General features: G+C 36.2%; 1 protein-coding gene across 4 annotated transcripts in view; it reads left to right on the top strand.

The window, feature by feature from the left end:
• Positions 1-25848, top strand: part of LOC111147432 (family with sequence similarity 126 member A) — a 98138-nt gene that overhangs the window by 25843 nt on the left and 46447 nt on the right. The window contains exons 1-2 of one of the 4 annotated variants that reach the window (XM_022503440.1): positions 9766-9856; positions 24458-24536. In XM_022503440.1, coding sequence (XP_022359148.1) covers positions 24486-24536 — 51 coding nt within the window. In that variant the 5' untranslated portion in view covers positions 9766-9856; positions 24458-24485. Of the gene's footprint in view, positions 1-9765; positions 9857-24457; positions 24537-25848 lie in introns of those variants that run through there. The other 3 variants (XM_022503441.1, XM_022503439.1, XM_022503438.1) reach the window with 3 other exon arrangements.

Here is a 25848-nt window from a genome sequence, read left to right as displayed (position 1 = left end):
ATTTGACAGACAGAGGTCACAAGTAGGCAGAGAGGCAGGCAGAGAGAGAAGAGGAAGCAGGCTCCCTGCTGAGCAGAGAGCCCGATGTGGGGCTCGATCCCAGGACCCTGAGATCATGACCTGAGCCGAAGGCAGAGGCTTTAACTCACTGAGCCACCCAGGCGCCCCGATCTATCACTCTCTTAAAGAATTTTGGAAATTTTGTTTTCTCTCAGGAGGCTTTTATATTGAAGTTACCAGTAATAGAATTATTAATTATTCTGCCAACCTGAATACCTTAGTCTATCATTTGGCTTAAAAAATTTGTATTATATTAATTGTCTCAAAATTTGCAAATATCTTACACTATAAAGCAGAAAATCAAATGAAACCTCATTTTTCTTAACTGAAAGTTTCAATGGAATCATTGACATCTCAGGAAAATTTTGAGGTGCTGGCATCAGGATGTTTGCAAAATAAGATTGTTTATACCTAATGGATAAGAGGAACTTATTAATAGAGTGGCAGCTCTGATGGTTACTATGATATATTGGTTTCATTGATTCAGCATAGCATTTATGATAGGGTCAATACTAGTCAGTGAGTTTTATTTCTCCACACTTAAAATTCTAGCCAACCAGTGCACCATATCTGCTGTTCTTAACAATAGGATCAGGCAAAAAGGTATATATACACAGAATATAATCACATTTGTTAAACATTCATAGGTTATGTCCTATTTACGATAGATTTTATTAATTTCAGAGAAAATTCTAATTCCTTGATGGCAGGGACCATGTTCTGATCAAGCTAATATTCTCTGATAGGTGTTAGCACAGTGCCTTTCACTAAAAAGTATACCCTAAATGTTTGATTAAGACAGTGTTTTGGTTATCCATTGCTGCCTAACAAACCATCCCCAAACTTAGTGCTTTCAAACAGCAAATATTTTTTATGTCTCATAAATCTGAGATTGACTTAATTTAGCTTGGCAGGTCTTCTGCCCTATGTTGTCAGCTGAAGCTGCAGTCATCTGGAGACTTGACTTGGCTGGAATGTCCAAAATGGCTCAGTCACATGACTATAACTTAGTGCACTCTCAGCTAGTGGCTCTATTCTTTTCCATGTAGATGTTCATGGTAGTTTGGGCTTCTTATGGTATGGTAGCCTGATTCCAAATGCATGAAAGTAGAAATGGCATTTTTCTTAGGCCTAGCCTCAAAGTTTTACAGTATTTTGTTTATTCCATTCTTTTGGTCACAGCAACTCATAGGGCCAGTTAAGATATCAAAATGGTTGTTGACAAATAGTTTTTTTCTAACTTCTATTATTTTAGTTCAAATCAAATATTCCTTCCCTAGATAAAATATTCTCCTGAAGTCCAGGAGGATTTGAGAAGAATAATAAGACGGAAATAGGAAAGGGGGAGAGTGATTGCTATATTTCTTCTAATTGTCCTAGATTTTCCAACAGAAACACCCTGGCCTGGTTGTCATAGCACATTGGTATCCCAATACGATTTTATTTGTTCTTGGAGTAGAGAAAAGATGCTTTAGTCAAAAAACATTTCCCATAGGAAAAATCTCTGCTCTGTTTTTGATAACCAGACATTTGTTTTGTGATTTATGGGGAAAATAGGCCTAAGTTATAGGTCTTTGGAATGACTTCCCGCACCTGGTCCCATAAATCATTTTTCTTCTCCTGTGCATTGAGAGGAAGTTTTATTCACTTGAGGTAGTGAGGCAATGGACAACACTTCTTTTTAAGCAACAGCATAGATACCCTATTTTTTCATAGGATATTCTAGCTGACTGGTCAGTTTCTAAGCAGTAAAATCCCTAAGATTAAATTAATTTTATTCTGTAACATAATTTAAGCATTTCCTTCTGCTCTGTTTTCCTGAAATTCAGCTAACTATATTTTTTAAAGATTTTTACTTATTTATTTGACAGAGATCACAAGTAGGCAGAGAGGCAGGCAGGAGGGGTAGGTGGGGAAGCAGGCTTCCTACTGAGCAGAGAGCCCGATGCAGGGCTTGATCCCAGGACCCTGAGATCATGACCTGAGCCAAAGGCAGAGGCTTTAATTCACTGAGCCACCCAGGCGCCCCATCACCTAACAATCTTGATAATCTTCTGGTGGCGCTTAATTTACTGCTATGACTTCATTTCCTAAGACAAAAGTTTAAAATTTCATGATGTGTTTTATAGAAACACATATATAGAAACTTGATTTATTGATTTATAGAAAGATTTGTAGAAACTTGATTTTCATAATGATATAAAAAAATGGTTATAAATGATTTGGTAGTAATTTACAGTTAATACTTCATGATGAAGGGGATGATGTAAAATAATAGTAAGGAAATTAGAGTTTTACAGTGAACATTGTAAATACATTTTTTCTTTTTTTTAAATTAGAGTGTAGTTGACATATAATAATATATTAGTTTTAGATATACAACATAGTGATATAACAGTTATATACATTACAAAATGCTCACCATGATAAAATAATCATCCTTTGTCATCCTAAAGAGTTGTTACAATATTATTGACTGTATTCCTTATGCTATACTTTTCATCCCCATGACTTATTTATTTAGTAACTGGCAATTTACATCTCTTAATCCCCTTCACCTATTTCACCTATCCCCTCCACCCGCTCTCCTCTCGCAACCACTAATTTGTTCTCTTATTTAACTGTCTGTTTCTTTTTAAAGTTTGTTTTGTTTTGTTTTTTAAATTCCATATATAAATGAAATCATATCATATTTGTCTTTCTTTGTCTTTCACTTAGCATAATACCCTTTAGGGCCATCTGTGTTGTCACAAATGGCAAGATTTCATTCTTTTTATGCCTGAGTTATATTCCACTGTACATATGTATGCCAGATCTTTATCCATTCATCTATTAATGGATGCTTGGGTTGCTTCCATATTTTGGCTATTGTAAATAAGGCTATTATAAATAAGGCTGCAGTAAACATAGTGGTGCATATATCTTTTCAAGTTAGTGTTTTAATTTTCTTTGGATAAATGCCCAGAAGTAGAATTATTGGGTTGTATGGTATTTCTATTTTTAGTTTTTTGAGGAATTTCCGTACTGTTTTCCATAGTGGCTGCCCCAATTTATAATCCTACTAACAGTGCACAGGGGTTCCCTTTTCTCCACCTTCTGCCAACACTCATTATTTGTTGTCTTTTTGTACATTTTTTTCTTTTTATGTTCTTCCATAAGTGGATTATAATAAGAAATTATAATAAGAAATTATAATAAGTTATATGTCTCTGATGATAGCACTTTTGTGTACACTTTCTGGAAAGCTTCTTTGGGAATCTGGGAATTGTTGTTAGAGTTAAAGTAAAAATATAACATGGGGACTAAAGAATAAGGCACTAGATTTAGAAAGGTCTTATTAGATATTAAAAATATATTTAAAAATTCACAGACTGCTTGTGAAATAGAATCCTAGCAAGCTTTCTAATATAATTTTAAGTATTCTAATCCAAGATATATTTGATAAAGATAGGAAGTTAGTTACATAGCAGAGAAATCTATGATGTTTTATTTATTTAAAAAAAAAATTTAAGGGTTTTATTTATTTATTTGACAGAGTCAGAGACAGCGAGAGAGGGAATACAGCACGGGGAGTGGAAGCAATTATGGAAAGAAGGGAGGGAGAAGGGAGAAGCAGGCTTCCTGCTGAGCAGGGAGCCCGATGCAGGACTCGATCCCACAGCCATGGGATCATGACCTGAGCTGAAGGCAGATGCTTAACAACAGAGCCACCCAGGCACCCTTATGATGTTTTAAATATGAGAGTGTATTTTGAATATTACTTGAGACATCTAATTAGGTTTATAAAGCTGCAAAGTTACATAATCAAGACTGTCATAAATGTTAATAGGTTACATATTAGATATGAAATGTGGGGTGGGTTAACAACTATAGAGAGCCTCTTGCTGAGTGTTGGTAGAGAGAAACAGTTTTTTAAATCATAGTTTCTATTTTGTGGTCACTTTGCTTCTTGCCCTACCTAGTCTTTAGTGGTACCTTTAGTCATAATTGTTATTTATCTTGGAGACCAGGGCTAATGGAGAGAACATTTTTTAAAATAACATTACAAAGTGGTAAGGACAAAGAAAAGCTTTATCAACTGGGAAATAGTTTTTCACCTATCTCTTTAAATCCTTATCCTATACTTTATAAAATTCCATTGTTCTTTTTCCCATATAATGCATTGATATTTCCAGTCACATTAAAAAAGTTTTTTTAATTTAAATTTTTTTTTCTTCCAAGATTTTATTTCAATTCAAGTTAGTTAACATATAGTGTAGTACTGGTTTTAGGAATAGAATTTATTCATCACTTACATGTAACATCCAGTGCTCATCACAAGTGCCCTCTTTAATGCCCATCATCCATTTAGCCCATCCCCCCATCCTAACTCCCTTCCAGCAACCCTCAGTTTGTTATCTCTCTGTCTTTTAAAAGACTTTTTATTTCTTTGAGAGAGGGGGAGAGAGAGCATGCACGAGTGGGAGGGGCAGAAGGAGAGGGAGAGAGAATCTCAAGCAGGCTCCGTGCTGAGTGTGGAGCCTGATGTGGGGCTTGATCTTATGACCCTGAGATCAGGAGCTGAGCCAAAATCAAGAGTCAGGTGCTTAACTGACTGTGCACCCAGGTGCCCCCTTCAGTTTGTTCTCTATAGTTGAGTCTCTTACGGTTTGCCTCCCTCTCTGTTTTTATCTTATTTTATTTTTTCTTCCTTTCCCCTATGTTCATCTGTTTTTAAAATTCCACATATGAGTGAAATCTTACAGTATTTGTCTTTCCCTGACTGACTTCACTTAGCGTAATGTACTCTAGTTCCATCCATGTTGTTCCAAAAGGCAAGATTTCATTCTTTTTTTATGGCTAAGTAATGTTCCATTGTGTGTGTGTGTGTGCCACATTTTCTTTATCCTTTCCTCAGTGGATGGAGATTTGGGCTCTTTCCATAATTGGGCTATTGTTGATAGTGCTGATTGAGGTACATCTGTCCCTTCAAATCAGTATTTTTGTATCCTTTGGATAAATACCTGATAGTTCAGTTGCTGGGTTGTAGGGTAGTTCTATTTTTAATTTTTTGAGGACTCTCCATACGGTTTTCTAGTGTGGCTGCATGAGTTTGCATTCCCACCAATAGTGTAAGAGGGTTCCCCTTTCTCTGTATCCTCACTAACATCTGTTGTTTCCTGAGTTGTAATTTTCAGCCATTCTGGTGAGGTGTGAGGTGATATCTCATTGTGGCTTTGATTTGTATTTCCCTGATTATGAGTGACATTGAACATTTCATGTTTTCTGTTACCCATTTGTATGTCTCCTTTGGATAAACATCTTTTGCCCATTTCTTAATTGGATTATTTATTTATATTCCAAGTCACATATTTAATAATTATTCATTTTATATTTTTCTTAAGATACTTTTCCTTTTATCAAATTTTAAAAACTTGTCATTTGAAAGGATTTTTGGTAAGTTTTATCATATTTAGATTTGCTTTGAACTACCTTGACTTGGTAGTCTAAAATTATATATCTAAAATTGACTTGGTAATAAAAAATTATACTAAAATTATATTATAAATATAATATAACTTATATTATAAATATAATATAAGTTATATTATTTCACTTATTAACATTTTATGGCATAGTTTAATATTTCTATGAAATTGTAAATTTAATTAAAATATTTCAACATCATACTGAAGATTTTTGACTCACCATAAAGACAACTAAAATGCTTAAGTATGTTGCTGTCCTTAAAAAGCCATCTAGTGACAAGTCAGCATGATTTGACTTTTCATTCACATTTGTAAATCAGTACTATAATGATTTTCCTTTTTTAAATTACAGCAACAACTGGAAAATAACTAGCGTGTCTCTTTCATAAACTTGTTTGTCACCTTAGTTTAGTGCAGAGAGTAAGGTACAATGGAAAGTAATGTGCCCCTTTGGCAATAATGTGCTCTTTTGGCAACAATGTACCTCTCTAAGAAGCCCTTGTGTAATCAAATATCATGGAAGTATTGAAATCCAAGCTTTATGTGTTCTTACATATATTTTAAAATAAGAATGATATAGAATGTTAGCAGGGGACATGAATATCTTTGAAGTGATCTTTTTTTTTTTTTTTTTTTAAAGATTTTATTTATTTATTTGACAGAGAGAGATCACAAGTAGGCAGAGAGGCAGGCAGAGAGAGAAAGGGGAGGAAGCAGGCTCCCTGCTGAGCAGAGAGCCCGATGCGGGCCTCGATCCCAGGACCCTGGGACCATGACCTGAGCTGAAGGCAGAGGCTTTAACCCACTGAGCCACCCAGGCGCCCATCTTTGAAGTGATCTTAATCCCATTTTTGGAGGGTGCTTTCAAATTACATTTGTGGCAGATAATAGGCTACATTATTCTATATATGCTACAATAAATTTACCTTTAAAAATAGAAATGTCTATACTAATTTTCATATCAGATCTGCCCTATACAGTGGCTAATATCTTTCTACAGATTTGGAAATGAAGATCTTGAGTATGATCTTGCAGTTAAAACATTATGCAGACAGTGAGCATCAAATCAGCTAGTCATTAGAGAAGTGCATATTAAGACTGCAGTGAGATACAACCACATGCCCATTAGAACAGGTAAAATGAAAACTAGTGGCTACCACATGCTGGCAAAGATATGGAGAAACTGAATAATTTGTACATCATTGGTGAGAATGTAAAATGCTATAGTCTGGAAGAGTGTATATCTGGAAAATAGCTTGGCAGTATCTCAAAAAACTAAATTTGCAACTATCATATGAACCAATAATCACACTTCTGGACATTTATGTTATAGAAATGAAAACTTTTATTTGCACAAAAACCTGTATAAGAATATTCATGGCAGCAGTAATAATAAAAAATGAAACAACCCATATTTCCTTTAGTAGGTCAATGGTTAAATAAACTGTGGTATATTAATAACATAGAATACTAGTTTGCAGTAAAAAGGAACAAAGTATTGATACATCTAAGAACTTGGATGGATCTTGAGGATACTATGCTGAGTGAAAAAAGACCATCTCAAGAAGTCATATAATATGTGATTGTATTTATATATCAGTCTCAGAAAGACAAAATTGTAGAGATGGAGAACAGATTAGGGTTTTCCAGGAATTAGGGATGTTGGAGATGAAGAAAGTAGGTGTGACTCTAAGGGGGATAGCACGAGGTAGATCTTTGTGATGATGGAGTAGTTGTGTATCTTGATTGTGTTGGAGGTTACAACAATCTACACATGATAAAATGGCATAGAAGAAAACACTCTCTTTGTACCAGTGTTCATTTCCTAGTTTTGATATTGTATTATACTTACCTAAAATGTAACCATTGAGGGAAACTGAAAAAAGAGCACAAGGGCCTCACTGTACTATTTTGTTAATGAAGTAAAATTTCACTTAAAATTAACTGTTTCATATTGTACAATTCAGAGACACTTAGTGTATTTACAGTCTTGTGCAACCATTAGCTCTCTCTAATATAAAAACATTTTTATCCTCCCAAATGGAAACCCATACCCATTAAGACTCTCTGCACCCACATCCCCTTTGTCATAGGCTCTGACAACCACTAATTTGCTTTCTATCTTTATGGATTTATCTATTCTGAATTTTTCATATGAATGGAATCATATAATATGTGATTTTGGGTTTGAATTCTACTATTTAGTATATTTTTCGAGGTATAATCATGTTGCTCATGTGTCAATCTTTCATTTCTTTTTATGACTGAATAATATCCCATTGTACAGATATTCCACATTTTGTTTATCAATTTATCAGTTGATGGATATGTGGGTTAACACCTTTTGTTTATTGTGAATGGTGCTGCTGTGAACATTCGTGTGCAAGTTTTTGCTTGAATATCTACTTTCTTTCTTTCTTTCTTTTTTTAGGATTTATTTATCCAGGGTCACCTGAGTGGCTCAGTGGTTGAGTGTTTGACTTTGGCTCAGGTCATGATCCCAAGGTCCTGGAATGGAGCCCCTCACTGGGCTCCCTGCTTGTCGGGAAGCCTGCTTCCCCCTCTTTCTCTGTCCCCCGGCTCGTGCTCTCTCTCTTTCACACTCTCTATCTCAAATAAATAAATAAATAAAATCTTCCAAAAAAAGATTTATTTATCCATTTAGAGACAGCAAGGTGGGGAGAGGGGTAGAGGAAGAGGGAGAGAAATCCCCAAGCAGATTCCCTGCTCAGTGTTCAGTCTGACAGCTCGGTCCCAGGACCCAAAGATCATGAGCTGAAACCAAGAGTTGGCCAATCAACTGACTGAGCCCCCAGGCACCCCTGAACATCTACTTTCTGTTCTTTGGGGTATATTCCTGGGAGTGGAATTGCTAGGTCATATGGTAATTCTATGTTCAAATTTTTGAGAATTGCTAAACTGTTTTCCATAGTGGCTAAATCTTTTTACTTTCCCTCTGACAGTGTACAAGGGTTATAATTTCTCTACATGCTTGCCAACCCTTGTTATTTTACTTTTTGAAAGAAAACTTGTTACTGCATATTTGAAAGTTGCTAAGAGAGTAGATCTTAAAAGTTCTCATAATAAAAACAATTTTTTTGGTAACTACTAATGGTGATGGATGTTAATTAGACTTACTACAGTGATCATTTCACAATATATACAAATATTGAGTCATTATGTTGTATACCTGAAAGTCATATAATGTTATATGTCAGTTATATCTCAAAAAATTATTATGGTCGTCCTCATGGATAGGAAGTGGTATCTCACTGTGGTTTTGATTTGCATTTCACCATAGACTAAAGGTGGTGAGCGTCTTTTCTTAGGCTTGTTGGCTATTTGTATATTCTTTTTTTTTTTTTTTTTAAGATTTTATTTATTTATTTGTCAGAGAGAGAGAGGGGGGAGAGAGAGCGAGCACAGGCAGACAGAATGGCAGGCAGAGGCAGAGGGAGAAGCAGGTTCCCTGAGGAGCAAGGAACCCGATGTGGGACTCGATCCCAGGACACTGGGATCATGACCCGAGCCAAAGGCAGCTGCTTAACCAACTGAGCCACCCAGGCATCCCTATTTGTATATTCTATTTAGAGAAGCATCTATTCAATTCTTTTTCCATTTTTAAGTTTGGCTGTCTGCCTTTGTTGTTGTTGTTGCTGAGTTGTAAGAGTTCTTTATACATTCTGGACACTAGATCTTTATCTGATACATGATTTGCAAATTTTTTCTCCCATTCTTGGGATTGTCTTTTCACTTTTTGATAATGTCCTTTGATGTGCAAAAATTTTAAATTTTGATGAAGTCTATTCTTTTCTTTGGTTGCTCTTATTTTTAGTGTCATATATAAGAAATTATGGCCAAAAACAAGGTAATGAAAATTAACCCCAATGTTTTCTTCCAAGAGTTTTAGCTTTTATATTTAGGTCTTCAATTTATTTTGAGTTAATTTTTTTGTTTGAGGTGATGTAAGGGTGCAGTTTCATTCTTTTTCATGTGGATAGCCAGTTGTTCCAGTACCTTTGTTGAAGAGACTATTCCTTCCCCGTTGCATGGTCTTGGTACCCTTGTTGAAAATCAACTGAACTCTCAGTTCAATTCCACTGATCTATATGTCTACCCGTATGCCAGTACTACAGGGGTTTTAGTGCTGTAGCTTTATAGTACATTTTGAAATTGGAATGTTAATTCTCCAATTTTGTTTTACTTTTTCAAGATTATTTTGACTATTTGGAGTCCATTGAAATTCCATATGAATTGTAGGATCAGCTTGTCAATTTCTGTGAAAAGGCATTTGGGATTTTGAGAGGGATTACATCTAAATTGCTTGGGTAAGTATTGCCATCATAATAATATTAAGTCTTCCAATTCACAAACATGAATAATTTCCATTTATTTATGTCCTTTTTAATTTCTTATAGTAATGTTTTATAGTTTTCAGTGTACAAGTCTTGAGTTTCTTTTGTTAACAATTTTTTTTAAGATTTTATTTATTTATTAGGCAGAGAGAGCACAAGCAGGGGGAGCAGCAGGCAGAGGGAGAGGGAGAAGCAGACTCCTCACTGAGCAGGGAGCCTGATGCGGGACTCAAATCCCAGGACCCTGGGATCATGACCTAAGCTGAAGGCAGATGCTAAACCTACTGAACCACTCAGGTGCCCCTCTTTTGTTAAATTAATCCCAAATTATTCTTTTTGATGGTATTGAAAATGGAATTCTTTTAATTTCATTTTCAGATTGTTTATTGTTATTGTGTAGAAATAGAATTGATTTTTTTTAGTCTTGATCTTTTATTCCAAAGCCTTGCTGAATGCATGTATTAGCTCTAATATTAGCTTTTTTGTGTGGATTCTGTAGTGGGTTTCCCTATATAGGATCATATCATCAATGAATAGAAATAATTTTACTTCTTCTTTTCTAATTTGGATGCTTTTAATTTCTTTTTCTTTTTTTTTTTTTAATATTTTATTTATTTATTTGACAGAGATCACAAGTAGGCAGAGAGGCAGAGAGAGAGGACGACGCAGGCTCCTCGCGGAGCAGAGAGGGGCTCAATCCCAGGACCCTGAGATCATGACCTGAGCTGAAGGCAGAGGCTTAACCCACTGAGCCACCCAGGCGCCCCTTAATTTCTTTTTCTTGACTAGATGTTCTGGGAGTAGTGAATGTAAATGACATTTTTGTCTTGTTCCTCCTGATCTTAGTGGAGGATTTTTTAGCCTTTCACCATTGAGTATGCTAGTTGAGTTTTTTTTTTTTTTTTTGTAGATGCCCTTACCAGGCTGAGAAAATTCTCTCCATTCCTACTTTGTCAAATACTCTTTTCTTCATGAAAGGGTGTTGGATTTTGTCAAATGATTTTTTTTTTTGCACTAACCGAGGTGACCTTGTGTTTTCTTTTCTTCATTATATTAATGTAATGTGTCATATTGCTTGATTTTTGTAATGTTGAACCTCTCTTGCATTCCTGTAATAAATCATACTTGGTTATGATATATCATCTTAAAATGCTGCTGGATTTGGTTTGTTAATATTTTCTTGAAGATTTTTGCATCTATATTCATAAAGGATATTGGTCTAGAGTGTTCTTATGATGTCTTTGTCTGGCTTTGGTATTAAGGTAATGCTGGCTTCATAGAGTTAGGAAGTATTTCTTCTATTTTTGGAAGAGCTTGAGATGGATTGGTGTTAATACTTTAAATGTTTGGAGAATTTACCAGTGAAGGAGGAGCATTTAAAAGCCCTATCCACCCACATATCTCCTTTCTCAACAGCTTTCTTCCCAGTCTTTTTTTTTTTTTTTTTTTTTTTTAAGGTTTTACTTATTTATTTGAGAGAGAGCAAGAGAAAGGGAGAGAGCATGCACTATTGGGCGCTCCTCCTTCCCAGGCTTTTTAGTCTGGCTGTTGCTTTTCCTGACCATTATCCCTAGTTCCAGGCTGCTCTGGTCCAATGCTTTTGCCTTTAAATGCTTCCAGCATATGCCACTTAGGAAGCTTCCTAGCTCAGGGCATATCACTATATATTGGGCAAAACAAAAGGCAACCCTTTGTACAGTCTTTTAAGGAGCCACCAGACAGATTGAAGCAGTTACAGTTCTTTGAGAATAAGGTCCCTATTGCTTTCTGTGTCACTAGCAACCTGCACCAAGAATTCAGGCTTCTCTGTCTTCATGGCCACTGCTGGTTGGAGAAGTTTGGGATTGAAGATGAGTGATTTAAAATGTCCCAGTGCTTGCTTACCACAATGCAGAAGCTTCTTTCTTCACCAATCTTAAGAGAATTCTACAACAGTTTATCTGACAGTTTTTGACAGCTTATTAGTTTTTGTGGAGAGATAGAGCTCTGAAATTCTCCACTCCTCCATTTTTGGTGACATTATTTCTGTACTATAGTTTGCAACTTCCTATAAATCTATGGGTGTTTTGAAATAAGAAGTTTAAAAAATTATCCTAATTCTCTGACCTTCTAAGGGAACAGGCTATGATAAATTCATAGAAAAATAGTCTTTGTGGTTGTATGCAGATATTAGCTATAGAAAGTACTTTCTTCTCTTCTGAATAATTTGGTTTAGAATATGACAGCAACAGAGGAATTGATAGAAGGAGGTAGAGATTATTGGGACTATTGGGTGGCTCAGTCAGTTAAGTGTTTGCCTTCAGCTTCGGTCATGATCCCAAGGTCCTGGATCTAGTCCCATATCAGGATCTAGTCTCCTTACTCAGCAGGGCAACTCCTCCCTCTGCCTGCTACTTCTCCTGCTTGTGCTCCCTCTCTGTCTGATAAATAAATAGAAATAAAATCTTAAAAAAAAGAAAGAGCTAGAGATTATTACCCTAATTTGAAGATCTCTAAATTTTAGTGTGTCCTTTCTTGTGTTCCTAGTTCTTATCATATTCACATCTCATTTTGATGAGATTAATGTCAGTCTTCTTTGTTTTAATTTGGGCATCACCTGGATATACCCTTTTGTGGATCTTGAAGAGGTAGGTATGATACGGTAGAGTGGAATTTGAAGGATATTTTATGACTATCTTCTATATTGAAAGGAAGGTAAATAGATATGACTAGCTAGTCAGGCAGATACAATTGGATTTAATTAGAACCCAGCATAGGGCACCTGGGTGGCACAGTCGGTTGAATGGGGGACTCTTGGTTTTGGTTTAGGTTGTGATCTCAAGGTCATGAGATCGAGCCCCATGTTGGGCTCTGCACAGTCTGCTTAAGACTCTCTCCCTCTCCCTTTGCCCCTTCTCCATCCCTGATGTTCTCTTTCTTCCCCACCCCCCCCAAATAAATAAATAAATCTTTAAAAAAGAACCCAGCTTAATTACTTTTCATTAGTGGTTATCCACATTTTTTTTTTTTTAACTTATCTTCTCCCTTAACACTTGCCACTTCTTTGTAGAGAATAAAATAAAAGTCCATAGTTATTCATTTTGGAATTAGCTTTCAAATTCTTGGTTCAAGTTGGAGTCAAGAAATCTGAGCGATTTTGAAAACTTGTTGAACTTGTTTAACTGATATGTGTCAGCTTTATTATATTGACATTAGCTATAAAATATGTATAAAATATGATAGATTTATTTTTATTTTTATTTTTATTTATTTTTATTTTTTTTTAAAGATTTTATTTATTTATTTGAAACAGAGAGAGAGAGAGATCACAAGTAGGCAGAGAGGCAGGCATAGAGAGAGAGGAGAAAGCAGGCTCCCCGCTGAGCAGAGAGCCCGATGCGGGCCTCGATCCCAGGACCCTGAGATCATGACCTGAGCCGAAGGCAGAGGCTTAACCCACTGAGCCACCCAGGCGCCCAGATAGATTTATTTTTAAAAAGAGCTTGCAGTGTATGTAAATAGGGACTATTCATTAAATTAAGAGATCTTTCTGGAATATCTCCTACCTGACAGGTACTGGACTAGGTGCTGAGAATAGAATGTGGGCAAAACCAGATTTAGTTTCTGCTCTTAAAACACAGTATAGGGGCACCTGGGTGGCTTAGTCAGCTAAGAGTCTGCCTTTGGGTTGGGTCATGATCCCAGGGTCCTGGGATCAAGCCCTGCATTGGGTTCCCGTTTGGCGGGGAGCCTGCTTTTCCCCTCTCCCTCTGTGGCAACTCCTGCTTGTGCTTGTTCTCTCTCTCTCAAACAAAATCTTTAAAACAAAAACAAAACAAAAATAGTACATCTCTGCTTAGTATACTATGTTACAAAAACAGACTGCCCATTAAGTCTCTCCAGCAACAATTTATTTCTTGTCCGTATTACCTGTAGGTGATTGTTAATTAGTTGTCACTTGGTCTACATGCCTCTCATTCCAGGATAAATAAGTATCCTTTATCTGGGACATTTGGGTGTTCCCTCATTCTCTGCTCTCTAGCCATATGGATTTCTTTATTTTCCTTGAAAAAAACCCAATGATTCATTCTCCAGAGCCTTTTCCTGTAACATTCAATTTGCCTGGCACACTTTATTATACACCATACAACACCATCTCATCATGTCCTAGTTAACTCGTACTTAGTTAAATCTCAGCTGAAGTGTCAGTTACTTAGGGAAACTTTTACTGACCCCCAAGTCTGTCTGCTTACACTAATTCAAAGTGATCAGCCAGTAATTGAATTGATTATTCGAACAAAAATCAGTACTCTTTAGAGGATTGTAACACTCTTTAGAGGATTACAACAGCTCTATAATTTATCATCCATAATGTCCAGTTTGTAATCAAAGTTCATAGTCATGCAAAGGAGGAAGAAAATGAAACTCAAGAAAAAAGAACAGCCAATAGATATCAACTCCAAGATGGTTCATAAATTGGACTTAGCAGAGAAAGTTTTTAAAGCAGCTATTATAAGTATGCTGAAAAAAAATGCTTAAAGATTTAAAGGAAGAAAAGACCTTAATGAATTAATAGATAGGGAATATCAGAAAAAGAGGAAAGTGAAAAAGAAAACAAAATGGAAATCCTAGGTCTGATTTCCAATGAGAAATTCCTTGTGTGAATGTGAGGGTGATCTGGTTGTGACTAGGCTTGATTTGGCTGATCTTACTGGCTAGGCAGTGTCTTTTTCTTCCCTTACTGCTCTAAGTGCATCCCTCACAAAGCTGTGTGCTCTGTCGAAGAGGATGACCTTCCCCAGTAGTGGAGGACCATTCTTCTGTCAAGGGTATACAAGTAGCTATGCTCCCCTGCTAGAACTTCCAAATAATCTCTCAAGGTCCATTTGTAGGAGAATGTAGAGTAGTCAAGTTTCCAAGACTCCAGACACATCCAAATGAGGTGCTTCATGTGGCATTCTGCCTTTCATTAAAAAAAAAAAAAAAAAGAAAGAAAGAAAGAAAAGAAAAAGGAAAAAAGAAAAATTTCTTGTATGAACTTAATAGATTGGAGATAGCAGAATGAAGAGTACACATAAGTAGAAATCATCCAATTTAGGAAACACAGGAAAAAAAAGATTGAAGGAAAATTAACAAAACCTCTGGGATCAGTGAAAAAATATCAAAGAGTCTTACATATGTGTAATTGGAGTCCCAGAAGAGGAGAGTGACAATGATAGGAAGTATATTTAAAGATATAATGAATGGGATTTTCTCAAATTTGATCAAAAACATTGCTTTACTGATCTAAGGAACTCAGCTAGCGCCAAGCAGGATGAATTTAAAGAAAAACACACATAAAGGTGCAGCTGGGTGGCTCAGTTGGTTAAGTATCTGCCTTCAACTCAGGTCTTGATCCCAGAGTCCTGGGATCAAGTCCCCAGCTGGGCTCCCTGCTCAGCAGAGAGTCTGCTTCTCCTTCTGCCCCTCCCCTACTTGTGCTCTCTCTTACAAATAAATAAATAAAATCTTTCTAAAAAGGAAAGAAAATCACACAGAGGCTTGTCATAGCTAACCTGCTGAAAACCAAAAATAAAGAGAAATGTTGGTAGGAGCCTATTTCAGATATTCCATAGCACCCATGTATTAGATGATTCACTGGAACTCACAGGACTCAGAGGCAGTTATACCTGCTATATTCTATTACAGTGAAAGTATGTAAAGCTGGATCAGTAAAGGGAAAAAGATGCATCAGCTAAAATCAGAAGGCAACCAGGCGTAAACTTTCATAGTTCTCCCTCCTGGTGGTAGCATAGAACACACTTTTTTCTCCTGCATGGTATTCTAGCAACACATAGGAAGTACTTGTCCCCAGCTCACCAAAACTGCCACAAAAAGAAATAGAAAATTTTAAATAGCTCTACATCTGTTAAAGAAATTGAATTCTTTGAGTAGGTAATGATGTTTTAGATAAGACCCAGAAAATACTAACCATGAAAGAAAAAAAATGACAAATTGGACTTCATCATAATTAAAACCTTCTGCTATTTTAAAAAACACCATTAAGAAAATAAAAAGGCAAGTCACAAGCCAGGAGAAAATACTCGCAAAATAGAATTCATTTTACATTAAGAACACTTAAAACTCAATAAGACATATAGTCCAATTAACAAAAAGTCAGCAACCTGTAAAAACACTTCACAAAAGATAAATTATTGGCCAATAGGTACATGAAAAGATATGCAACATTAGTCATCATAGAACTGTAAACGAAAACCATGAAACACTAGAATAGTTAAAATTTTAAGACCAAATATTGAGGAAGATTAGAGGTATTGAAAATCTTACAGTTTATTGCTGGAAGTATAAAATGGTAGAGCCATTTTATAGTTTGGTACAGTTGGCTGTTGGTGGTGTTGTGTATATGTATATAAAGTTAAAACATATGTTACTATATGACCTAGGAATTATACTTATAGGTGTTTCACCATAAATAAAAATGTGTCCACAAGATTTGTATATAAATTTTTCCAGTTGCTATTGTTGCGTAACTGTCACAAATTTGACATAAATAAAGCCATTTTGTCACACTCACGGATTCTATAATTAAGAATTTGAGGAAAGACAGATGAAGATGGCTTTTCTCTTTTCCTCAATGTCTGTGGCTTTAGCTGAGAGGGCTCAAAGGCTAGGGATGGCTGCCTGAAGACTTGCTCACTCTTAAGTTTGTCTGCTGGTTGATGCTGACTGTTAGCTGGGATCCGGTAAGATTGTCAGCAGAGAATAGCTACATGTGGACTCTCCATGTAAGTTAGTCCTTGGGCATTTTCATAATACAGTGGATAGATTTCGAGAATGATGGTCCCCAGAGAATCAGGTGCAAACTGTATCACCTTGTATGACCTAGCCCTAGTACCGAGCTTGCTTACACTCAAGGGAAGGTTACATTGATTCCACTTCTTGATGAAAGGTGTGTCCAAGTTATCTTTTAAGGAGATTATGTTGTGGTTATCTTCAGAGAATACAGTCTGCCACATGAATGTTTATAGTAGCTTGATTCATAATAGCCCCAAACCGAAAGTAATCCGTATGTCCATCAGGAGGTAAATAGGTAAAATTTTGTGGTATAGTCATGCAAGTCAGCAATGAGAAAGAACAAGCTATAGATACACTCAACAGCATGAATAAATCTCAAAAACAAGCTGAGAAGATGAAGCCAGAATCACATGTACATCGCGTATGATTCCATTTGTTTGAAGTTCTTGTGCATGCTGAGTAATCTATAATGATAGAAATCAAATCAGTAGTTCCTTGGGATAGGGGTTTGGAGGATTGACTGGAAAGGATGGATACATAGAACTGAATGTTGTAATGTGTATATTTTATTATATATAAATTATACCTCAAAGTTGATTTTTAAAAACTAAAAAAAAAAAATTGTAAGGGCAGTTAGGAATTAGAAATGAGTATACAACTCTTTTGAGGAGTTTTAATGTAAAAGAGGAACAGAGATGTGAAAATAGCTGAAGAGGAAATGAGGTAGAGAGGGAGAAATTTAGGGAGGAGAGGCTTGTTAAAGTGATTTTGTTAGGTAGGCAAGAGAGGATGGTTGGAGTGCATTCTTCAAAGGCTTGGCCTCAGATAGGATCATGGACAATTCATTTAGTTAACAGAAGGGAAGATGGAGTGTAAAGATACAGATGCTTTTAGGTAGGTAGACATTTGAGAATTCGTGGAAGTTCTCTTCTGATCAGTGAGGTAGGAATTAAGATTATCATCTGCGAGTAACAATGGGAAGAAGGTTTTAGAGTTTTGAGTATCGGGAAGAATGTATTAAACAATTAAGTAGGAGACGGGGAAAGTGAACAGACTGTAGGGAACTGCATGATTGCCAGACAACATTAAGGGTATACTTAAGGTTCTTGGTCATAACTTTTTAAGTGTTGTTTTAGTTGTTTTTTCCACCTTGTTCAGCTGCATGGTTGCTGACGTAGACCATGTGGAGAGTTGCATTTCACCAGGGTTGTATTTTTGCCAAGGGAATAAAACAATTAAGGGCAAAGTAGTTGAAGGAGTATATTCAAAATGGTGATTAGAATTAACCAAAGAATTTGAAATGGGCAAGGAGAGAAAGGAGAATATTGGGAAGTGACATTATATCCTGGTATGGTCAAAAGTTTTGGGGGTCTGAGTGCATAAAAGGATGTATTGAAAAGATAGGAAAGGTCAGGGGTCAGCGGGGGGAAGACAATGGTTTCTCAAAGTATCATTTGGGGACTTTTGGGGGTCCCTAAAATCCTTTCGTGTATTCTATAAGCTTAAAACTATTTTCATAATATTAGGACTTTTATTTGTCTTCTCACTCCTATTAATGGGTATACAGTAGTGCTTTCCAAAGGCTACAAGGTAAGTGATGACTAATGGGATATATGCTTATAAGTTCTTGTGTTTTAAAAATTTCTGTTTTATTTTTGAATGTAGTAAATACCAATAGGTATTAACCTACATAAATAAAAAGCTATTTCAGAGCCTCAATAATTTTTAAAAAATAACTTTATGAACAACTTTAGATTTATAGAAAAGTTGCAAACATAGTACAGAGTAGTCCCATATATCTCATACCCTGGTTCAGTTTCTCTTAATGTCATTCAAAGAATGTGCATTTGTCATAACTAATTACATTGCTCTTAACTAAATTCCAGACTTTATTAGGATCTCACTAGTTTTTTCATTACTGTCTTTTTACTTCTAGGATCTAATCCAGGTTACCATATTGTATTCAGTTGTTTTCATGTCACCTTAGTCTCTCTGGTCTATAAGAGTCTCACAGTCTTTTTCTGTTTTTGTTTGTTTGTTTTTTAGGACCTTGTTACTTTTGAGGAATACGTATCAGATATTTTTGTAGAACATCCCTCAAATGTTTCTCTAATGTTTTCTCATTATTATACTTGGTTTATAGGTTTTTTGAAAGAATACCACAGGGGTAAAGTGCCCTTCTTATCATATCAGGGGTACATAATATTCACATGACATCTCAGGTGAGGTGAATCTTGATCAAGTCAGTGTTTGCCAGATTTCTCCACTATAAAGTTACTATTTTCCCCTTTTGATACTCTGTTCTTTGGAAACAAATCACTATGTCCAATCCATTGTCCATAGGAAGACAGGGACTAAACTCTTCCTGGATATATCTTTTGGAATTCTTCTGAGAGGAGGACTTGTCTCTTGCTCTCTAACTTTTGTTTATTTATTTATTTATTTCATTGTGGACTCATGTATGTTTATTTTATACTGTGGGTAATAATTCAGTTCTATGTTATTTGTTATGTTGCTCAAGTTATTCCAGCTTTGGCCATTGGATATTCTTTCAGGTTGGTTTAATATCTTAAAGTGTAAAATGGCCCTGACCAAGTGTTTGAGAATAGCTGGTCTAGGTCATGATCATAGGGTTGAATAGCTGAGGCAGGGAAGAAGACAATGTGGTTGGAAGAGATTTTTAGGAATTAAGAGTTCAGGGTGTGAGAAAATAACCAACAAGAATTCCAATTTCTATCTATCTATCTATCTATCTATCTATCTATCTATCAGAGAGAAAGGAAGAGAGCACAAGTAGGAGGGGCAGAGGGAGAAGGAGAGAGAAACTCAAGCAGACTCCTCACTGAGTGCAGAGCCCGACTTGGGGCTGGATCTCATGACCCTGAGATCATAACCCCAGCCAAAACAGGAGTCGGATGCTTAACCAACTGTGCCACCCAGGCACCCCAATCACCAAGAATTTAAATAGGAGTAGTTTGAAAGATGGACAGTGAGCCAGAGTTTAAAGTCATTTAGAAATGAAGGGGAGGTGATGGGGGATTTGACTGATAGATGCAGCTACATGAGTTCAAAGCAACGTTGGGTGGATGGTTTGAAAAGAGAGAGGAAGAATGACTTGAAAATGATAATAAGGAGAAAGAAGGAGGACAGTTACTTTACCTTCAGGCTTAGTGGTTTCTTCCGGGGCTACCTGAGGAAAAGCAGTCACTCTGAGAAGATCACAGGGAAAACTGTCTTCAGAGAAGAACTGGGTTTCATATTAGAATAAGAAGAAAGAAAGAAGGAAGAAAGACATTTAGAGAATTGTTGAGGACACAGAGGATTTTACTGCTAACAGATTGTCAGTTTCAGAAGGCACAGTGAAAAAACCTTCCAGAATTTGAATGGGATAGGAGAGGAGGGTAAAACAGATGTGCAAGAGTTATGTAGATTAGTGTGTGAGGGCTGAGTGTAACCTGGGAGCTGTAGTGGTGTCCAACATAAACAGGGATCGGGGGTGAAGGGAATGATGACTGGTCTTGGTAGACCTGAAGCAGATAGTGGTAGTAAGGCTGTGAAAGTTTCAAGAGTAGGGAGGTAGTTTTAAGCCTCTCTTTTGAGCTCTGTGGAAGAAGGTAAAGAGGTATGGGCAGGGACAGTTTTACTTGAGCTTGAATGCATGCTGAACAAGTGAGTATTCAGATTAACTCAGCTATGCAACTGAGGGTTCCCATATGATTTCTGTCAAGTGGAAGAAAAGAGGCCTGGGGCTGTTACTATTGTATAATATACACACAGAAAAATGCACAAATCAGTGTGGAGTTTGGTGAATTTCCACCAAATGAACATACCTGTGTAACCAGCCCCTACATCAAGAACATAACATTACTAGAACCCAAAAAGTAACTCCCTCAAGGGCAACCGTTATCCTAGCTTTTAACACAATTGATTAGTTTTGCTTGTTATTGAAGTGTATACAAATGTAATTACAGGAAAAAATATTTTTCTGTCTCCTTTTCCCCAATATTGTGATATTAATATAATTATATTTTGATATAATTATATATATACACAATTATATATAATTATATATCATATTATTATCATTGTTGTATAGAACTCCACATACGGTATACCATAATTTATCTATTCTACTCTTGATGAATATTTGGTTTGCTTCTACTTTTAACTATTTACAAAACCTGCTGCTATGGAAATTCTTAAGCACATCTTTCAGAAAACATATGTTCACATTTCTATATGATATTACTTTTTATGGGTGGAATTGCTGGGTCAGTGGAACATAAATGTGTTCAAGTTTAGAAGATATTTGCCAAAGCATTTCCAAGATATTGTACCAGTTTATATCCACATCAACTTATATGAATATTCTGTTTGCTCTGTACCTTTGCCTTTCACTCTAGCCTCACTTGCAAGAGAGAGAGAGTGTGTGTGTGTGTGTGTGTGTGTGTGTGTGTGTGTGAGGGAGAGAGAGATTTTATTGTGGATTTTAATTGACTAACAAATTCGAACACCTTGTTTTTCCTATTGGGATTGTTTGCCTTTTTCTTAGTAATTTGAATTCTGTATATATTTTGGATATGAAGCTCTTGTCAGACATATGAAATGCAGTATCTTTTCTGACCCTGTGGCTTTGCTTTTTCATTCTCTTAGTGGTAACTTTTGATGAATAAAAGTTCTTCCTGTCTTACAATTAGTGCCTTTGTGCCTCTTGTTTAAGAAACCTTTGCCCACTCCAAGGTTATGAAGGTATTCTCTTACGTTTTCTTCCAAATGGTTTATGTTTTACCTCTTTCATTTAAATCTGTGGATCCATGGAACTGGTTTTTGCACATAGTATGAACTAGTAGGTCATGGTTCTCTCCCCACTTTTTACCCTATGTCGCTGTCCATTGACTTAGCCTCATTTAATTTAAAGACTGTTCTTTCCCTTCTGAATTGGTGTCACTTTTGTCGTAAATCAGATATATATATTTCTGGCTACTCTGTTTCATTTTTTTTTTTCGGCCCTTATGATAATACCAAACTGGCTTACCTACTACAATGTTTATTTATTTGACAGACAAAGATCACAAGTAGGCAGAGAGGCAGGCAGAGAGAGGAAGGGAAGCAGGCTCCCCACTGAGCAGAGAGTCCAATGCAGGGCTCCATCCCAGGACCCTGGGATCATGACCTGAGCCGAAGGCAGAGGCTTTAACCCACTGAGCCACCCAGGCGCCCCCCTCTTGATTCCTTTTAACCTTCTAAAAATTAGTCTCAATTTTAACTAGGGAGTTATTTTGAATTTTTGTAAAAATTTTACCTCCCCCAATTTTCTGTAATTTGATGTAGCATGGTTTTATTTGTGAAAATTTTCTGCCCTACTAGATAAACATTGGATAAATTTTTAAAAACCCTTATTTGCATTTATATTTACTTTGCTTCATTTTGCTTCACAAATAAATATAATATAACAAGAGAAAAGTAAGTAGATCCAGGGGCAGGATCTACCTGGTGGATGGCTTAGTTGGTTAAGTGCCTGACCGGCTCAGGTCATGCTCTCGGGATACTGGGATCAAGCCCTGCATCAGGCTCTGCTTGGCCTGGGAATCTGTTTGTCCCTCTCCCTCTGCTTCTACTAACCAACTCTGCCCCCACCAACTCATGCGCTCTCTCAAATAAATAAAATTAAAAAAAAAGTAGATCCAGGCAGAAAGAAAATAAGAGTAAGAGTATAATATGAAACAAGAAAAAGGATTAACTCAGGCCTGCTTTTTTTGTGTATAGAATTAGGGCAGAAACTGTGACTCCCACTTTATTAGAATCAAAGGAAAGAGAATCTGTTATGAGAGTCACAGTATCCATATGTAAAAGCAAACCAGTTACTCTAAAGGAGAGTTTTTCCTGGTAGTGAAAACTGAAGATGTGGATTTTCTCTTCTTTTGGATTTTAAAGGTGGTAACGTGATCTAGCAGGATTTTTGGTAACATTTGGGACACAATTCCAAAGCCCAGTTTATTCGAGTGGATAGTTCTATAAAATCAGTAGTATGGTACATACATGTGTTTTTTGATAGTTTGACTTGACCCAAGGATAAAATTTGGATTAAAAAATAAATGGGCTATTTTTGTTCTAAAAAAATAACATGCATATCTCTCAATTCCTAATGAATGAATGAATGTGTATGTATACACATTGTGTATGTATATGTATACACATATTTTTCTTAACTGTGGTTTTATTTATTTTTTTTTTTAAAGATTTTATTTATTTATTTATTTGAGAGCGAGACAGTGAGAGAGAGCATGAGGGAGGAGAAGGTCAGAGGGAGAAGCAGACTCCCCATGGAGCTGGGAGCCCGATGTGGGACTCGATCCCGGGACCCCGGGATCATGACCTGAGCCGAAGGCAGTCGTCCAACCAACTGAGCCACCCAGGCGTCCCACTGTGGTTTTATTTTTTTCTCTATTTTTTTAACCATGTTTTTAATGGCAATTAGACAATAAAACTTTTTATATTCTTAGGCAAGAAACTACGTTGTTCATTAAGGCATGTCTGTATGCTTTGATAGACAGCTGAGCAGAGGCTATGTGAGTTGATATTCCTCAATAATAATATTTCATAGTATTGGGTGCCTAGGTGGCTCAGTGGGTTAAAGCCTCTGCTTGGCTCAGGTAATGATCCCAGAGTCCTGGGATCAAGCCCTGCGACCAACTCTCTGCTCAGCAGGGAGCCTGCTTCTCCGTCTCTCTCTGCCTGTTTCTCTGCCTACTTGTGATCTCTGTCTGTCAAATAAATAAATAAAATCTTAAAAAAATAATATTGCATAGTATTAAAACTTTATTTCCAGGTACTTAAGTGCTTTTATTTGCACTTTTTAATTTAATCCTAAATCCTAACAATAACCCCTTGAAAGAAGGTGCTGTGGCTATCTGTATTTCACAAATGAAAAAAGTAAGGTAAATAAGTTGCCCAAGGTTGTACTACAAATAAGTAATAGAATCAGGATTCTGTTTCTGGCAATTATGCCTCTCTTTCTACTACATTATAAGGCTGATGAAAATTAAGAAGCCTAATGCAGGATTTGTGCTTGAGTTAGGAGGTTAGGAAATTCAGATAGAGCTAAGGTTTTCCTTCAAGAAACAGTTTTTAGGTCTACTCTCATACAGATGGGTGAAGAAAACTACTTTGTACATTCACAGAAGTTTTGCTTGAGATAAGTTTGTTTTGCATTTTCTTTAGCTTCCTTTTCTCCTCATTTTTACCTAGCTAAATCCCACTCTTCTGAATATCTATTATTGAATATGATCATTATCTTGAATATTATCACTTTTATTCTTATTTTATGATTATTAAGCTTTCAGGGAACCAAGTGGCTTGTCTAAATAGATTATAAAGAATCAAAATATAAGCAAATGGAATTATTTAAATGCTTTCTATAAAGTCAATTTTGCAGCATGTCTTTTTGTATTTTTACAATTTTAAAATATCTTCTGCAATTTTCTTAAGATGCATGATATTTTGGAATTATTTCATTGAAACAAGGGAAAGTGTTAAGTATGTTTTGCAGCTTGCGTTCCTAAAAGCTGAATAAAAACTGCAGAGCCAATTTCGTTATGATGTTTATACTTTTATTAAAATTCTTGTGTTTGAATGCTTGTTTATGCACACTGTTTTGAAATGAGCCTAGTAATTTATGTTTGAAACTGCTTTAATTTCACAAATAAGAAGTAACTAAATTTTATAGGACTAGTTCTATTCATAGTAATCTGACTTTAACATATGTTCAAAATTTTAACACTTTTCTATGTTAACTTTCAGGTCGAAGGTCTAGAACAGATGTGGAAAGATGTTCACTTCAGAGAAAGGGGCTGTGGAGGAATGGTTGTCAGAGTTTAAGGTAATATTTAGTGTTTCAGTATAATAATTATATTCCAAAGAAGTTTTGTTTGGGGTTTAAATCCCAGTGGCTGTTTTTAAAATTTTATTTTACTTTTTATAATTTTTATTTTTTATGACTGAAAGTCTTAAGTATCTATGGAAGCAGAAATATGTTCCAACAAATCTTAATAAGGAATTTTTATACATAGTAATTCTTTCCAGGAAATAAATTCCTTTTTCTCCCAAGTGGTTAAAAGAGTTTGTTTTCTCCTTTTCATAGCAACCTCACAAAGAATGGTTAAAGTTTCTGAATGTTAATGTTACCCCCTCCAACCATCAAAGATTCAGTGTTAAAATGTTTCTCCCAATTTGGAGGGGAACAGGAGTGGGTATGATCAACAACGGGGAGAAGATGGGAAGATATTTACCCACCTTTCTACCAATGGATCCTTCTTTAGGTGGCTAACTTTTGTTTTCTTTTCTTATGAAGTTTTCTGTATAATAGCTAAAATTGTGGGGGTTTTTTTGGGTTTTTGTTTTTTGTTTGGTTGTTTGTTTTTTGCAGGGGGGTGGTGCAGAGGGAAAGGGAAGGAGAGAGAGAAAGAGAGAACCTTAAGCAGGCTCCATGTCCAGTGCAGAGCCTGATAGGGAGCTCTATTTCACAACCCTGAGATCATGACTGAGCCAATATCAAGAGTTGAACCGTTAACCAACTGAACCACCCAGGGACCCCTCAAATTATATTCTTTAACCAGTAAATTACCTTCTCCTTGTCCTTTAGATCTTGTTACACATAATTATGTGAACTTCATGATCCTAAACCATAGGAATGAAGGGTTTGGGCTGTAACTGTCACTTTTTTGTCCAGCCTAATCAGTCCATGACTTTCAAGGACAAATGTATAGTCTGAAAAAGTCAGACTTACTGGCTTGTTTCAAAGAGGGAGACTACAACAGGCACTATATGAGCATCTCACCAAACAGAAGAAAAGATAAAATCATGGGATTTGGAGGAAAGGTGAAGTTTAGATGAAATTTAAATGAAGCAATATTTTTATGGGCTTGATCAAAACAAAGCAGAGCTGTATGTAATGGAGTCAAAATCTGGTGTGGACTTCAAAGTGGACCCAGGGTCATGTTGTCTTGGAAACTACAAAATTAACATCTATGTGGAATGTTATGCTCAGAAACCCCTTATCTGAAGCTCTGGCTCTGTACCTTGGTTGAAAATCAAACCCGCTTCTCTGTGTCAAGGTGACTTAGATCCTCCAGGCAAGAGTGGGATGTTTCATTCTTAATGATTCTTGTTTATACAGCCACGGTTTTGATATC

This window comes from Enhydra lutris, unplaced genomic scaffold (assembly GCF_002288905.1).
Source record: "Enhydra lutris kenyoni isolate GAN:26980312 unplaced genomic scaffold, ASM228890v2 scaffoldscaffold16, whole genome shotgun sequence".
In the NCBI taxonomy this organism is placed as follows: Eukaryota; Metazoa; Chordata; class Mammalia; order Carnivora; family Mustelidae; genus Enhydra; species Enhydra lutris.
The sequence above is the reverse complement of the archived record's forward strand: the minus strand, read 5'-3'. Positions and strand labels throughout refer to the sequence as shown.